This window comes from Silene latifolia, chromosome 10, assembly GCF_048544455.1.
Source record: "Silene latifolia isolate original U9 population chromosome 10, ASM4854445v1, whole genome shotgun sequence".
NCBI lineage: Eukaryota > Viridiplantae > Streptophyta > Magnoliopsida > Caryophyllales > Caryophyllaceae > Silene > Silene latifolia.
In genome coordinates this window covers 9,898,585-9,915,718 of record NC_133535.1, presented here as the reverse complement: position 1 = coordinate 9,915,718, position 17,134 = coordinate 9,898,585, and the positions used below count along the sequence as shown (strand labels likewise).

At 36.3% G+C, this 17,134-nt stretch overlaps 2 protein-coding genes and 1 long non-coding RNA gene across 3 annotated transcripts in view; all 3 read right to left on the bottom strand.

Annotated features, from left to right (window-relative positions):
• LOC141605036 (uncharacterized) overlaps positions 1-17,134 on the bottom strand; it is a 148,547-nt gene that overhangs the window by 76,362 nt on the left and 55,051 nt on the right. The window lies entirely within an intron of this gene.
• On the bottom strand, positions 119-2,287 carry LOC141605025 (putative LRR receptor-like serine/threonine-protein kinase At3g47570). Its single transcript, XM_074423656.1, has 2 exons — positions 578-2,287; positions 119-481 (listed from the first exon to the last, which is right to left on the bottom strand). Exon 1 carries the CDS (start codon positions 2,213-2,215, stop codon positions 908-910), a length of 1,308 nt encoding a protein of 435 aa, XP_074279757.1. The 5' UTR covers positions 2,216-2,287; the 3' UTR covers positions 119-481; positions 578-907.
• LOC141606918 (uncharacterized) lies at positions 11,555-15,567 on the bottom strand. Its single transcript, XM_074426305.1, has 4 exons — positions 15,487-15,567; positions 12,459-15,036; positions 11,824-12,225; positions 11,555-11,707 (listed from the first exon to the last, which is right to left on the bottom strand). The coding sequence occupies exons 1-4, from the start codon at positions 15,565-15,567 to the stop codon at positions 11,694-11,696; spliced, it is 3,075 nt and encodes a 1,024-aa protein (XP_074282406.1). The 3' UTR covers positions 11,555-11,693.

The window sequence follows — 17,134 nt, the reverse complement described above, 5'->3', positions numbered from 1 at the left end:
TTTCATTTTCAGTGATCACCGGAATTATGCATTTTATAAATTGAAGATTTAGAAAGGTACAATATTATTATTATTATTATTTTTTTTAAATTTTTTTTACTTACTGCAGTTCATATTTGTTAACTGTTATGATGCATATAATTTGGCTGATCAGCCATAAAATCCGCTGAAAAAACTAAGCTATCAATTTGCAAAATTGAGGTTATCATCCCAGCGAATTAATTGTACATTCTATGTGGATGTTATGCACTTAACACAAGATAATGATAATAAGTAATTAATTTGTAGTCTTATTACTCTCGTAGACGTACATGATAATGATAATAAGTAGTAAAGTACATAACAAGTTATCAGTCACAGGAACTTAAAAGCTTTTTACATTCAACTAGAGTAGATTTGTAGTCTTATTATATCTCTCTTGAGACTTCAATTGGCGGCCCCTTGTTTTCCTGATTATGATCAACGTTGTTCGATCAGGCCCCTGTAAACATCAGCGGTACAATTTTGAAATAATGTTATGTTAGCAGAATTTATAAATAACTTGAAAGTTTCAGCATAATTACGCCTCATGATATACCTCTTGCACGGAGATTACGCCTGTTTCTAGCATTCAAAAGCTTGTCTCTTGCTGATTGAAGCCTGCTAGTGGCGTCGACTATTTTCATTCGTTCTTGTGGCAAATGACAGGAGCAGGACACTCCGACAGTAATGACAGAAGCAATGCATTCCACCCTTCGTTGAAGCTCATCTTGGATTTCCCTTGTGTCATCGGCTTCTTCAGTGACGTTATCTTCTTCAAGTGATGGGTCTACAATTTGTAAAACTTGGTCAGGTAATGCTGCTTCTGCATGCAGACGAAGGCTGTAGCCTTCTTTGAACATGTTGTCTGTTGGACTCTTTCCTGTCATTAGCTCAAGTAGGAGTATGCCATAGCTGTAAACATCACCCTCTGTAGATGGCTCACTTCCGAGTCCGTACTCTGACATGTGAACCCCATGACAATGCTTAGCCACAAAATTGGTGAATAGTTAATAGATAGATATATTTGCAATGGTACTTCATGGTGTTTGTCAGACAAATTATAGTTAGGAGTCACACTATTCTTACCTGGAGCAGCATAGCCTATAGTGCCCTTGATTCCAATTGTACTACTTTGATTCGGATGTCGAGGTTGAGTAAGAAACCTTGCTAATCCAAAATCTCCGACATGAGCGACCATGTCACTGTCAAGCAGTATGTTGCTAGGTTTCAAGTCACAATGCACTATAGGAGTTTCACACTCATGGTGGAGATAACTGATTGCATGGGCCACATCAATCGCTACATCCACCCTTTGAGCAAGGCTCGTGTTTCTGTCGACTCCATGTAACCATTTGTCTAGGCTTCCATTAGGCATGAACTCGTATACTAGTGCTCTAAAATCATTTCTCTGAAAGTCAATACTAGAACAAGCTGTTATGATGCTTATCAGATTCCGGTGACGGACATTCCTTAACGTGTTGCACTCTGCCATGAAACTTTTGGATACACAACGGTGTTGCAAGTTGAGAACTTTCACTGCAACTGTCTTTCCATCTAAAATCAACTTAAACACGGATCCAAAAGATCCCATCCCAAGTAGATTCTCTGAAGAAAAACCAGATGTTGCTTTGAGTAACATGTCATACGACACTTTCATGGTTGCTTTCCCCAGCATTGAACCTGATAAAAGAGGTATCTTTTTCTTTTTGATACAAGCCAGGTAGGAGCCTAAGGCCCCTACCGCCATGGCCACCACCCCAACAAGTGCACTGATAATTTGAATTATCAACTTTATTTTTCCCTTACTTCTATTCTTAGTGCACATGGGTAATTGCAGCTGTTTAATTCCGCCACAAAGCCTGCTATTGCCAGCAACAAAGATCGCACTTGCATTTGCAAATACTGAATCCGTCGGAACCCTTCCCTCAAAATCGTTGTAAGATAAGTTAAGGTAATATAAACTGTGAAATTTGGAGAAGAAGGATGGAATTGGGCCAGACAAATTGTTTCGAGAAAGGTCAATTTCTTGGAGGCTAGACAAAGAAGCGAAGGGTGAAGGAATATTTCCGTAGAAGGAATTTCCATCCATATACAAGTATTGAAGGTCAGAACAGTCACCTAGACCGTCGGGAATGACGCCTGAAAACTTATTGTTAGACAGGCGTAAGGTTTGTAGGTTACTTTGTTTACTCATTTCCAAAGGTAGGGAGCCTTCCAAATGATTATGAGACAAATCTACTCCAACAAATGAAGCAGATCCTTCAAATAGCTCATTCCACAAGGTTCCATTGAGTTCATTGTATGATAAACTTAGGTACAACAAGCTTTGGCAATTCCCGAGATGTGGAGGTATACTCCCTTCCAATATGTTGTCATCTAAAATAAGCTCACTCAAGAGTGATAAATTGCCCAAGGAACTCGGAATTTTACCTTTTAATCTGTTGCCCCCCAAATAAAGCTGTTCTAGTTTGTGAAGCTTACCGAAATCTTGAGGAAGAGATCCCGTTAATTCGGAGCTATCCAGATTCAATAATCGAAGATTGTTGAAATTGATAATACCTTCAGGAAATTTTCCACTTATTTGAGTATCCCGGATACAGAGATATTTTAAAGAGGTAGAGAGATTTGCAACAGATTTGGGCAATATTCCTGTAAAGTGATTTACTCCCAATTCTAGGATACTTAATTGGCTGCAGTTAACAAGTGTAGTTATAAAGTTGATGTCACCCGCTAGATAGTTAAACGCAAAACCTAAAACAGTTAGGCTACGAAAATTCCTAAAATCATAAGGAACCGTTCCTGTAAAACTATTTTTATCAAGATCAATTAGTTGTAGTGTTGTGAGGTTTTGTATCGTGATTGGAATTGATCCTGAAAAGTTGTTTCCCCAGAGGTTCAACCATTCTAGACGAGGAATAGGGAAGCCAATATCCTTGGGAAGTTCTCCTTGTAGTTGATTGTTACCAAATTCAACAATTTGAAGGGAGGAGATATTGAAAAGAGACGTGGGAAGTATTCCTGAGAGTTCATTTGCTGCGAAATCGAGTCTAGTTAGGTTTTGCATCTTACCAACACTGTTTGGGATAGTTCCTGTAAATGAATTATGAGCAACATATATAGATACTAAAGAAGTAAGGTTTTGTATGATGTCAAAAAGAGGGCCCCTAAGATTGTTATGCACCACAAATAGGTGATGTAAATTTGATAATGCTCTTAATTCCTGTGGGAGTTTTCCCTCGAGTCTGTTGAAGCTTAAGGATAGAACTTCGAGGTTAACACACTTAGATATGTTAGGTGGAATTCCACCTACAAGTGTGTTGTTATATAGCCATAGTTCACGAATCCTAAATAGATTACCTAATTGGTTGGGGATTTCGCCGTATAGACTATTATTTATAAAACTAATAATTTTAAGGAAACTCATGTTTCCTATGAAAGGAGATATGGTTCCTGCCAAACCTCTAGCACTCAAATCTAATACAATCACTCTATTATGTCTACGCTCACAAATAACCCCGTCCCAAAAACAATGGTGAATAGAGGTGTTCCATGAGCTGAAAACCCGATTAGATGGAACCACCAGTTGGCTCTTGATGGCCAACAGGGCTGTGTGGTCGGTGTCGTTGCCTGGGTAGTCAATACTACGCAGTGCTGAAGTTACCGTGATATTCTGTATTAGAAAAACAACCATCATAAAAAAGGCTAGTTTGCTGCATATGAGAGAACTAAAACTTGAACTTTCATTTTTGGTTTGGAGGTGGATGAATTTCATTTTGTTTTAGTTGTCAGCAGTTGTTTTGTGTGAGATGCTCTTGATCTTGATTACTCTTTCATTTATATAGGCATTTAAAGCATGGGTCATTCTCTGGTCTACTGCTCTTAATTAGCCAAGAATAACTGCACCATCTACTACGGTAACGGTAAGTTTAACCATTAGTTCTCTTGCATGTGAAGTTTTTGGTTAGTGATTGACTGATTGCTACTATTTGCTAGTTGCTAGTTGCTACCATGACATCAAATTTCGGTTTTGAGATGGTCTTTGTTGTTTCGTTATATTTGAGGAAGGTTAGTAAGTAGGTCATGAATGTAAAATTGTAAATGGACCTTGATTAAATGGTTTATAGTATACTAGTATAGACCCCCGCATATGCACGGTATATATAGTTTTTTACTTTTTTTTAGAGTATTATTTATAGATTTTAAGTTGTCAATTTATTTTTTATGTTTCTTTTCATTATAATTTGACTTGAAAAATTAAAATTAAAATCGTAAGAAGTCATGAATTGAGTATTTTTATTTATTTTTCTTTTACCGAGAAAGTAGTGATGTTATTTTGTAATTTCTTTATTAATAACATTTAGCCGCAACTTCTTAAAATGTCAATGATGTTTTTTTGTAGTTTTTTTTTTTTTTAAAAAAAAATCTCTTTTATCATAAAAAAAATTGGAGATAAGTTTTTGGGGAATGAAATATTGGAATCTTATAAATATTTACATTTAAAAAATTATGCCTATTTATAACTCATTATAGCTATAGTATATGCCAAAAATACTAAGCCCAATTTTAGGAAATATTTTTAGGCGGAAAAATGGGAGTTTCACCTATTTATTTAATAAATAGGGGATGTAAAACCGTCTTAGGAGTATGAGGTTAAACTGTTGTGAGCTTGTCTTTAGGATAAGTTGTGCCTGCCAGTCATTCTTGTTATCACTTGACTTGAGGATTTAAGGACTATCTTAGGTCAATGAACGTTACATCCCAATATTATGTGCATTAGTGACGTATGCACAATGTTTGGAATAACATCGTGGTAAACTGGTAATGGTGGTGAATTGTTGAAGATAGGTTTAAGAGTGTCGAAGTGGGCTAACAGAAATTTGATCAAAGTCCAAGGTCGTGTCAGGTCGATGCACTCTATTTCCAAGACTTTCTATTTCATTTACTTCTTTAAGTTATAGTCAACAAAAAATGCAATCTCTCAAGATTTTTCTAGGCACATTTAGATGTTTTCATTGGTGCCGAAAACTTTTTTGGTTAATTAATTGTGTTTAATATGAAATATGAATTACTTATGCGATTCTGCCTAACAATGTGGAATTTTGAGTAACACTATGAAGAGTTTTATGTTATAAAATGAACAACTTGATTGATTAAGTGGCTTCGTCGGAGTGTAATCATTCTCCTCAAGGAAATGAAGTTAGTGCCCCACCCCCACTCAAAGAAAGACTTCCATGTAAGGTGTTTTTTCTAGGTCTTTAAAGACTTGCACTTTTTTTGGTTGAAAATGAGGTCGCAGTATTACCTTCAATTCCTTTTTTGGTTGGAAATATATTTTTCCAAAAGATTGGTTTATTGCTTATATAAATATTTTTAAATGCTCATATTGTAATAGTGTGATTACAGGATAGGCTATCTTGATGAATAGGGCGTCTAAGGCCATGGGCAACCATGGGCGATGGAACCGGGTCTCTGATTTTGGTCAACAAATTTACAAACTTTATTGATAAAATTCAATACAAAACTCAAAATATAGTAAACTTGTGCATTCATATTTGGGGTCTCATATTTTTGTGGTGCACCAGGCCTCCATTTATTTTAAGACGCCCCTGCGGCAATGAAGTAATGCTAAGGAAATGGGTGAGGGTATTATAAGCTTTAAAGGTGGTGGTAATGCAAGTTTACCGAATGAATTGATTGGTTTGCAGAGGGGAGAAATGAGCACCCCAATAAATGCTTCCTCCTCTGTCGGGGAGATGTAGAAGGTTAATGTGGATGTAGCTACCCTTAGCGGGATGAGTGGTGGTTTCGAGGTGGTTATACAGATGAGGAAGGATGCGTGAGTCATACAATATAGTTCAGTGATTAAATCAAGAGTAGAGTCCTGAAATTACAAAAGTGAAAGTGACGGAACTTGGTAAAAGAATGGCATTGGAACACGGAGCAACAAATGTGATTTTTAGTCGGATTCACTTCGGCTCATTTACTTAGTGACTTCTGCAGTTCTACACAATTGCTGTGTTCAAATCATGCCCGTTTGCATGATTTAACATATATCAAAGGGTGAATGCATGATGCATCGCTTTTAGTTGTTGCGACTTGCTAGTGATTGTTTACATGTTTGGGTTGCTTTAATTATACTTGTCTATCGTATCGTTTGGATCTAATTAAGGATTGTAAATTTGTAACTAAGGAGATCGGAGTGAATTTCACCTTTCTTAGTTCAACACTTTAAACTTTTGTATTGAGTCTTTCGGACTATTTACCTATCATTTTAATTTCAACAATGTTGATTAGTCTATTCATTAGTGAGTGAATGAATAACGGACAAAAGTTGAGTTCGAATCGTTTCTACTACTCCCTTCGTTTCAATCATGTGTTTACCTTAACTAAAATACTCCTCAAAAAGAATAAAAAAATAAACAAATAATCGGGGCTTTAGTGTCTTAAAAGAGTTAAGTATGGAGTAATAAGTAATTAAGTATTCAACTAGTTTAGATCTCACACAATAAATGCGTGGTATTTATAGAGTTCTTATTTTTGTATTACTAAACCATAATAAATTAACACCTCATTAATTTTTTATATTTATGTACAAAAAAATAATTCATATCTCACGTAATTATATTTTTATATGAGAAAAAATAATTGAGTCGTAAAATTATTCAAGAAAATTGAGTAATATTGAACTGTAAAATAATAGTGGTATCCCATTAATTGTTCATTTTTCTCGTTTTATTTTGTTTCAAGCAAAAAAAAAAAAATTAAAACTGAAAATTAATCAAAGTAAATTGAGTAATGTGCTTAAATATATTTAACTAATGGTTTATAGTTTTATATTGTGTATACTTTAATTAAAATATTATAGTTTAGTATTTAGTGAAAATTATATATATTGATGAAGATTAATTTTAATGAAAAGAAATATATAATAAAATACATTATAATTATTAATTTCCTAATTTAGTGAATACAATTAAATTATCAATAGTTTCCTTGATTAAAAAGATGTTTTTTTGGAGAGAAAACTTGTGAGTTTACCTATTTATTTAGTAAATAGGGGATTCAAAGGAAGCAAATAAACAATAATAACCAAGTGATGTTAGTCCAGTGGTGAAACTTTAAAGCTTGCGGAAATGCAGGAGTTGAGAGGTCACGGGTTCGACTACCAGCTGTGGTGAGGATCACTTGGCGACTACAGCCCCAAAGGCGGTGGCTTACATGGTCCATGTGGTGGTGCGGAAATACATGAGCCCGGGGAATCCAACCCCCTCGTCATAAAAAAAAAAGACGATAATGAGGAGTTGATGATCAAATCACAAATCCATTTAGTTAAGGGGTAGCGCTCGTTATGGATAGACCTATAGTAAATGCTCAATCGGGTTGAGTTATTTTGGATTTGTCACACATTTTGGGTTATGTTGGGTTATTTCGAATTTCGGATTTTATTTTGGGTTTGGTCATTTTAGAGTTTAGATTGGTCATTTTGCGGTATGTGTCATTTTTCATCGGGTCAATTTCTGTTCGCAGTTAAAACACATTAATTAGTACACACATTATTTTAGGTAGGGTCAACTTGGGTTTTGTGTCATATTCGAAAACGAATGTTATTATTTACCACAAATACTAATTTGAAAACAAATGTTAGTAAACACATTATTTTAAGAAAATGGTGGATGTAAGTAGACCTGGCAAAACGGGTCAACGGTTCGGGTCGGGTCAATTCGGGTTTCTCATTGATTTCGGGTTAACTCGGGTCGGGACGGGTCATTTCGGGTTTCGGGTCTGTTTCGGGTTTGTAATCGGGTCAGTTCCGGGTCAAGCGGGTCGGGTTGTTTCGGGTCGGGTCATTTTCGGGTCAATGAATAATAGAGAAATTGTCATTTCAAGTCTTTTCGGTTCTATTGGAGTTATATTTTGTCGGGTCATTTTCGGGTTTGTTGGTTTCAGATCGGGTCATTTTCGGGTCAGGCCAGTTCGGGTCAAGAATGCTCGGGTCATTTTCGGGTCGGGTCGGGTCAATTCGGGTTTCCGGGTCAAATTCGGGTGATGTAGTTCGGGTCACTTCGGGTCTCGGGTCAGCCTTTTCGGGTCGGGTTGCTTTTGCCAGGTCTAGATGTAAGGGAGTATTATTTAGCACAAATACTAATTTGAAAACGAATGTTATTTTACAAAGTCATTCATTTGTTATGGAGCAACGAAACCAGTCAATTCTTTATTTGATATACATAATAATAATACGACTTACAGCAACTCTCCTATAGCACCGTCCTATAGCATAGGAGTATAGGACTGCCCCAAAAAGAGAATAGCCCATAAATAACATGTAATTTTATGTATATTTGAATTTTATTTTGATAATCCGATATCTTATGATGAATACCGACATATTTAAATGTACAAGTTATCAAAATAAATGACTAGGTTCTCAAAATAAAATATTTTTGTACAACTATATTCACTAATTTACTTGGCTTTTTTTTGTGTTATTAATTTTGGTCTTATGTATAAAATGGTCCTACACAACAATTTGTGTACGACTTAATATTAGTAATTGTGAATTCTTACCACTTACAATAGGTGAGTAGTATTATAACTCGAACCACAATTATCGTCGAAGTGGCTTCACTTGGATCAACATTGTGTCAATCAACGCTCAGGGCGACTTGGGTTTTGTACTTTTGTGTCATATTCGAATTAGTTCTTTTTAGGCAACTTACGGATCTCGGGTTAACCATATCAGGTCAAGTCATATATTTATCAACTCTACCAGCTGAACGGGTACAATTCTTGCTTGGCGCGAAGGGCAAAGGGAGATTTTGTGAACTAGCAAGTCAATCAAATAGAAAAACCGAAATTATAATCAAAACCCTAACTTTTTCAATTCAAATTTAAAATTGAATTAATTCTTCAAGTTCAAAATTGAATTAATTCTGGAATTAAGAAGACTGGAATCTCCGCAAGGATTAGGGATAAATTCCTTCATTTTCTCAACTTTCTTTTCGCTATACAACAATGATTTCCTGTGCTAGTTCCTGGAGTTCATGTTTGCTTAGTGTTATCAATTATATGATTCCACGAATTAAGCTTTAAATTTGAATTTAGTTTTATGCAGTTGATGTTCGTAAACCCCTAATTAGCAAAGTGTAGCATATACAGACTTGTTTATGGTTTATGGACAAAGGGGTTGGCGGCGAGGGTGAGGATCGCTTTCATTATAATTCAAGGATATACTTCGTAGTGATTAAGTAAATTGTGCAATTAATTATTTTTGTTGCTAAGGCCTCGAAAATAGAAGTGGAAGATGAATTCAAGTGTAAAAATGTATGTCAAGCTGTGTTTGAAGTTTGAACCCTATTCTTGTACCTGCAATGATTTTGTAGGATTCAGACTTTGTGGAACGAATTATAGTGGTTAATACTTAGTAAAGCTTTGAGTTCGACTTGCTCATTTACTGGACCCATGCAAATGATTATTCAGATTTCAGAGAGAAAAAGGTGAAGAAGCTATAAAGGGTTTAATCATTTCTCTTATTTACCTCTTGTAGGATAGCAAGATTACAGATACGCCTCTCTAGCATTGAGATGGTTGTTTCTGGAAGCTCGAAGCCTGCTTATGGCATCGGTTATCTTCATTGGGGTTTTTTGGCAAATGGTTGGAGCATGCCTCTCCAACACTAACCATTGAAACAATGCATTCCAGTTTCTGCTGACTTACTTTGTGGACTTCCCTACTTTCATCAGGTTCGTCAGTGATTTCGGTTTCTTCAAGTTTTGGATTGTGAACATTCTTTCTGTGAATCTTTTTTATGTCATGAGCTTAGTATTCCGGAGCCATAAAGTTCCCCATATGTAGATGCTTCGCTTCCTATATGTCTAACATGTGAGAAGGCTTATATATAAGATTGAAAAAAAAACTTTCTGTAGAATATTTCATATAATCGTACTCTCTTAATAAAATACTCATTTTTCCCATTTTGATTTCTTTTCAAATTAGCGATTATGATAGATAAAGAAGCTCACTGACAAACAATTATCATTACCTCGAGCAGCATAGCCAATTGTGCCCCTGACTCCTTTGATTTGAATGTTGAGGTCTGTTAGAAAGTTTGCTAATCCATAATACTCAACATGAGCAACTCTGTCACTGTCTAGCAATATGTTGCTTGGTTTAAAGTTGCAATGCAAATTGGAAATTCACGCTCTTGGTGGACGTAATTGAGTTCATGAGCCACATCAATTGCTACATCGAATCTTTCATCAACACTCATGTTTCTATCCACTCCATGCAACCATCTGTCTAGACCCACAATTGGTATGAACTCGTGTACTCATTTCTCTGAAAATTAATACATGGTCAAGCTGTTATGATGCTTACAAGATTCCTATGACGGACATTCCTCAACATGTTGCACTCTGTCATGAAGCTCTTAGATGCATTATGCTGTTGCAAGTTGAAAACTTTTGCTGCATTCGTCTTTGCAACCAAAACCACCTTTTAAACACGGATTCAAGAGCGAAGATCCCATCCCAAGAAGGTCTCTGAAGAAAAACCAGCCGTTGCTTTAATAACATGTCGTAAGACACTTTCATAGTTATATTCCTAATCATTGAACTTGATAAGACGTCTTTTTTTTCCATACATGTAACATATAGCCTTGCCACCATGGGCACCATACCAACAAGGCAACAAGTGTGCCAAAAACTTTTTTCCCCCCTTCTTTTCCCTCCTTTCCTTCTCAAACTTAGATAAATGAAGTAAGTTGTTACTCCACAAATCCTGTTATTGCCAGCAACAAAGACCGCACTCTGAATTCGTTGAACCCCTCCCTCAAAATCGTTGTAAGATACGTCAAGGTAATATAATATTGGAAATTTAGAGCCTAATCCTATCTTGATCCAATCCAATTTGAGCTCAATACTACTTGGACTAGATTAAGAATCAAATTAAATCTTGACCAGTCTATATAACTTTCCGAGCCAATTCCGAGCTTTAGATTTTTACAATTTGACAGTTTTACCCCTACTCGCTTGTAAGCTAGCTTAACTAATTGTCATTAGCTCTTAAATTTGAGAAACGAAATATAACAAACCCAATGTTTTTCATGTTCGAAATTGAAGATTAAGAAAGCTGCAAGTACTGACTCGTTGAGGGTGTGTTAAATTGAAGATTAAGAAGGCAGCCAGATTGTTTTTTTTTTTTTTTTTTTTCCTGAACCTTCTTTCCACCGGAGAAGTTTTATTTTTGTTATTGCAGTTCATATTTGCAAAATGTTACTCTAATAATATAATATGACTTGTTGGGCGTAAATACCATTGAATACAATTAGTCATAAATTTGCAAAATTTAGGTTACACTCTCAGGCTACATTAGTTGATGATCAGGAAGATATTGGTACCAAAAGTTGATTTTGGTTTTGTTCTTCTCATATGATATGGTATGGTTGTTATGCTTAACTCAAGAAACCAGCTAGCCTAGGAAAAAATATACTCCGTAAGACATAGTTAAATGATAAGTAGTAGAGTACGGTAGATTCTAAAAGCTAACAAGTCATTAGTCATGTTTATTGCAAATGACAGAAATTAAAAGCTTTTTACATTCAACTACGGTAGATTGTAGTCTTTATAATTCTATCTTGAGACTTCTATTGTGGACGCTTGTTTTCCTGATTAAAATCAACCTCGGGCCCCTGTAACGATTAGCAGTACAAGTAGAAATAATGTATTGTTAGCAGAAATTCTAATCAAGTTGAAACTTTCAGAATAATTCGTTACTAGTAAGCTCATGGTATGTCTAATAATATACCTCTTGCAGGAAGGTTACGCCTGCTTCTAGCATTGAGAAGGTTGTCTCTTGCCGATTGAAGCCTGCTAATGGCATCGACTATTTTCATTCGTTCTTGTGGGAGATGATTCGAGCACGACACACCGACGCTTATCACAGCAGTAACGCATTCCACTCTTCGTTGAAGCTCATCTTGGACTACCCTTGGGTCTTCGGCTTCTTCAGTGAGATTATCTTCTTCAAGTGATGGGCCTACTATTTGCAAGACTTGGTCAGGTAATGCTGCTTCTGCATGCTCATGAAGATTGTAGCCGTCATTGAACATGCTGGCTGTTGGACTCTTTCCTGTCATTAGCTCAAGTAGCAATATGCCATAGCTGTAAACATCACCACTTGTAGAGGGTTCACTTCCAAGGCCGTACTCTGAAATGTGAACCCAATGACCAGACTTAGACACATAAATGGGGAGTAGATAGATAGGCAAGCTTTAGAACTTTCATTTACTATGAATATGTGTTGACTAGGTAAGCTCACTAACCGTATGAACTATGAAGCGGTCTAACTTCCATTTTAACATCAAGTCCAGAGGATTACAGAGTTTCTGAGTTTTGGTCTTTTGATGATAATATTGTAAATAAGAGTGACACTATTATTACCTGGAGCAGCATAGCCTATAGTACCCCTGATTCCAATAGTACTACTTTGATTCGGATGTCGAGGTTGAGTAAGAATTCTGGCTAATCCAAAATCCCCAACATGAGCGACCATGTCATTATCCAGCAATATGTTGCTTGGTTTCAAGTCGCAGTGCACTATTGGAGTTTCACACTCATGGTGGAGATAGCTAAGTGCCTGGGCCACATCAATCGCTACATCCACCCTTTGAGCAAGGCTCATGTTTCCATCCACTCCAGATAACCACTTGTCTAGACTTCCATGAGGCATGAACTCATATACTAGTGCTCTAAAATCGTTCCTTTGAAAGTCAATCTTTGGAGCAAGTGTGATGATGCCTAACAGATTCCGATGACGGACATTCCTTAATGTGTTGCACTCTGCAATGAAGCTCTTAGATGCCCCATGGCGTTGCAAGTTGAGAACTTTCACTGCAACCGTTTTCCCATCCAAAATACCCTTAAACACAGATCCAAAAGAGCCCGTCCCAATTAGGTTCTCTGAAGAAAAACCAGCCGTTGCTTTGAGTAACATGTCGTATGACACTTTCATAGTTACATTCCCCATCATTGAACCTGTTAAAAGGGGTGTCTTTTTGTTTTTTGTACATGACAGATATATCCCCACTCCCCCTACCGCCGTGGCCACCAACCCAACAAGTGAACAGATAATTATCAAATTAATCTTTTTCCTGCTTTTATTCTCATTGCACTTAGGTAATTGCAGTTGTTTAATTCCTCCATAGAGCCTGCTATTGCCAGCAACAAAGACCGCACTTTCATTTGCGAATAAGGAACTCGTTGGAACCCTTCCCTCAAAATTGTTGTAAGATAAGTTAAGGTAATATAAATTGGGAAATTTAGAGAAGAAGGCTGGAATTGGTCCAGATAAATTGTTTTGAGAAAAGTCAACTTGTTGGAGGCCAGCCAAAGAACTCAGTGATGAAGGAATATTTCCATGAAAGGAATTTCCATCCATGAACAGGTTTTGAAGGTTGGAACAATACCTTAAACCATCTAGAATGACACCCGAAAACTTATTGTTAGACAGTTCTAAAATTTCCAATCGACCTTGTTTACTCATTGTCGAAGGTAGGGAGCCTTCCAAATGATTATAATGCAAATATAGTTCAATAAATGAAGCAGGTCCTTCAAATAACTCATTGCCCAAGGTTCCATTGAGTTCATTGTATGATAAATTAAGGTATAACAAGCTTTGGCAATTCCCAAGGCTTGGAGGTATACTTCCTTCCAATAAGTTCTCTTCTAAAGAAAGTTCACTCAAAAGTGTTAAATTGCTCAGGGAACTAGGAATTCTACCTTTTAATTCGTTGGAGTACAAATGGAGTACTACCAATTTGCTGAGCTTTCCGAAATCCTGAGGAAGGGATCCCGTTAATTTGCAGCCACCCAGAGATAATAACTCAAGATTGTTGAGATTGGTAATACCTTTAGGAATCTCTCCACTGATCGGAGTATCTACTATAAGGAATGATTCCAAAGAAGTGGAGAGATTGGCAACAGATTCGGGTAATTTTCCTGAAAAGTGATTTGGTCCCAATTGTAATGTATCTAATTGGCTGCAGTTAACAAGTGTAGCTATAAAGTTGATATCACCCTCTAGGTAGTTATGTGCAATATCTAACCAATTTAGGTTATGAAAATTCCTAAAATCATAAGGAACCCTTCCTGTAAAACTATTATAACCAAATGCAATAAATCCAAGTGCTGTGTGGTTTAGTAAGGTGATTGGAATTAATCCCGAGAAGTTGTTAGACGCAAGGTTCAACATTTTCAAACTAGGAATAGTGAAGCCAATATTTGTGGGAAGTTCTCCATGTAGTTGGTTGCCAATACATTCTAAAATTAAAAGGGAGGAGAGATTAAAAAGGGACGTGGGAAGTGTGCCTGAGAGTTCATTTTCTCCAACTTCAAGGAAGGTTAGATTTCGCATCATACCAATGCTGTTTGGTATAGTTCCCGTAAATGAGTTGTAATCAACATTTATTGATACTAGAGAAGTAAGGTTTTGTATGGTGTTAAAAAGAGGGCCCGTAAGATTGTTATGTGTTACAAAAAGATCTGTTAGCTTTGACAGTGCTCTTAATCCTTGTGGGAGTTTTCCCTCAAGCTTGTTGTGACCTAAGGATATAGGTCTCAGGTTAACACAATTAGATATGTTTGGTGGAATCTCACCTACAAGGTGGTTGTTATTTAGCCATATGTCATGAAGCCTGAAGAGATGAGTTAACTGTGTGGGGATTTCGCCAGATAGACTATTACTATAAAGCCAAATAATTTGAAGGAAGCTCAAGTTTCCTATGAAAGGAGATATGGTTCCGGCCAAATTGTTAGAACTCAAATCTAATACCGTTACTCTATTATGTTTATGCCCACAAGTAACCCCCTCCCAAGAACAGTGGTGAATAGAGTTATTCCATGAGCTTAAAACTTTGTTGGAAGGATCCAATAGCTTACTCTTGATGGCCAACAACGCGGTGTGGTCGGTCTCGTTGCCTAGGTAATCTGTACTACGCAATTCTGAAGTTAGTATAATATTCTGCAACACAAAAATAAAGATGACAAGAATGGCTGGTTTGTTACATATGGAAAAAAATAAACCTGGACTTAAATTTTGGGTTTGGAGGTGGATTGGTTTCATTTTGTGTTAGTTGTCAGTTCTTTTGTGTGAGATGCTCTTGAACTTTATCACTCTTTCATATATATAGGCATTAAACCATGATGTACTCTATATTTTTTTTTTTTTTTTTTAGCAAGTGTACGTCTCTTAGTTAGCCGAGGGTAATTGCACCATATACTACAGTAAGCTTAACCATTACGGAGTACTTTTCTTATGGGCTCGCTTGGAATGGAAGTAATTGCTACTGGAGTGAACTAAAAAATGGAGGAAAGTGATGAAGGTTGGAGATAGAAATGGGGGAAGATAGTGTAATAGTCCCTCCATTAAAGAGTAGTAATTACCCACCTCCACCCCTAAGTAATGCATTACCTCCATATGGAGGTAATAGTTGCTCCCTCGCCTCCTCTTTCCACCCTCTACAACCACCACAAACCACCAATCTTCTTCCATTTCTTCTTGTTTTAGCCTCTATTACTCCCATCACTTATCTTGCAGAAGTAATGTATTGTCAGCCTCACTTCTAAAGTTCTAATCAATTTGTTACTGTGAAAATATTAAATGACTGAGAAACATATGATGTGTAGTTATATATTTCTTGCAGGAAGATAACGCCTTTTTCTCGTATTGAGATGGTTGTTTCTTGCTGAGAAACAAAGGAGTTGTCGCTTTCTTTTTTATATATGCCAGGTATAGCCCTGCTACCATGGCCACCACACCAACAATTACACTGATAATTGGAATTATCAACTCAAGGATACGAGACATTTTAAGCGACATTTTATCCCATTTAATTAAGCGGAAAACGTCTTACTTTGCGTCGTTGAAGAATTAACCTACTAGAATAAAAACTATTCTGCTATCAGTTTATCTGGTTTCACATGTTTAGCTATTTGTCTTTGGCAGGTTGCTCAGCAAAACAACTATGATGTCTGTGGCAGCGGTGGTCAGCAAAACAACTATGTAAGGCTCGTTTCGTTCTAACTACCCTTTATGGTAATATGGCCACAATCAAGATCTCCTACATAGATATTTGTAAAACTTACCCTTGATAATATTTGTAATATTACTAACACTCTTAGTAAATATCAATTTTGTATACTAACAATCTTAGTAAGTTATGATAATTATTTTAGAGAGATAAGTAGTTTTGTTCACATGCAAAAACACACGAATGAGTTAGCTTGCAAAAAAATGACCAAAAATTGGTCTTAAGCCAAGAGGAAAACCGGGTGGGAGGGGTAGTGTGTAGGAGTGGACTTGTTTCAATTTTTTGTCCAATCTTTTGTCACATGCACAAAGATGTTATGACAACTTATGGAAGAAAAACAAGTAAAAGTGAAATGATTATGATTATGATCATCCACTAACTTCATTTACACGGTCCAATGTCCCATTTACGGGTCCATTTTGGTTCTTATATTTGTCGCACAAATACGTGTAAATTTTATTTAAACATCGTTTCATGTTTAAATGCTTCCAATTAATTTCGTCTAAATCACTCCATAAATATACATGTCTTTGCTACACATATTATTTACGTACTAATATTAATCACATTAATCAATTAGTACAATTTTTGTGAATTAACAATTAATTAACTAAAACCTGTCTCCCATAATTTATTATTCAATTATCGCATAATTAAATAATAATCATGTCATGCCTCGAGTTCGCAACTCGAAATCTCTCTAAAAATAATCGACTAACCTTTTAGTCTATAAATCAAGGGACTAAATAAATTGTATCTCATACAATTAATTAGTTGTCTATTGGGGTTCGTTCCTTTAGGTGTGACCGAAAGGGGTCAGTTGATCACCGCCGTCTCACGACAATAACGTCAAACTCTAGTCAGCCAACCGTTATCGATTTACGTTAATCAACTGACGAGGATCAAATTATTTAAATATCTGATGATATTCCTTTAATGAGATTTATTATGTAAACGCACTATTGTAGAGGACACTAACTCCAACATGTTGTTGGGTCGGTTTCGATTAGGAGGAGATCGTGGTAAGAG

Bases quoted from the DNA above. Each gene is read 5' to 3' on its own strand.
- LOC141605025 (XM_074423656.1), bottom strand. From the start codon at position 2,215: ATGAGTAAACAAAGTAACCTACAAACCTTACGCCTGTCTAACAATAAG.
- LOC141606918 (XM_074426305.1), bottom strand. From the start codon at position 15,567: ATGGAAGAAGATTGGTGGTTTGTGGTGGTTGTAGAGGGTGGAAAGAGG. The intron at 15,037-15,486 runs GTAATGCATTAC...TTTGTGTTGCAG, and splicing joins ACTATTACCTCCATATGGAG to AATATTATACTAACTTCAGA. The intron at 12,226-12,458 runs GTAATAATAGTG...TTCACATTTCAG, and splicing joins TATAGGCTATGCTGCTCCAG to AGTACGGCCTTGGAAGTGAA.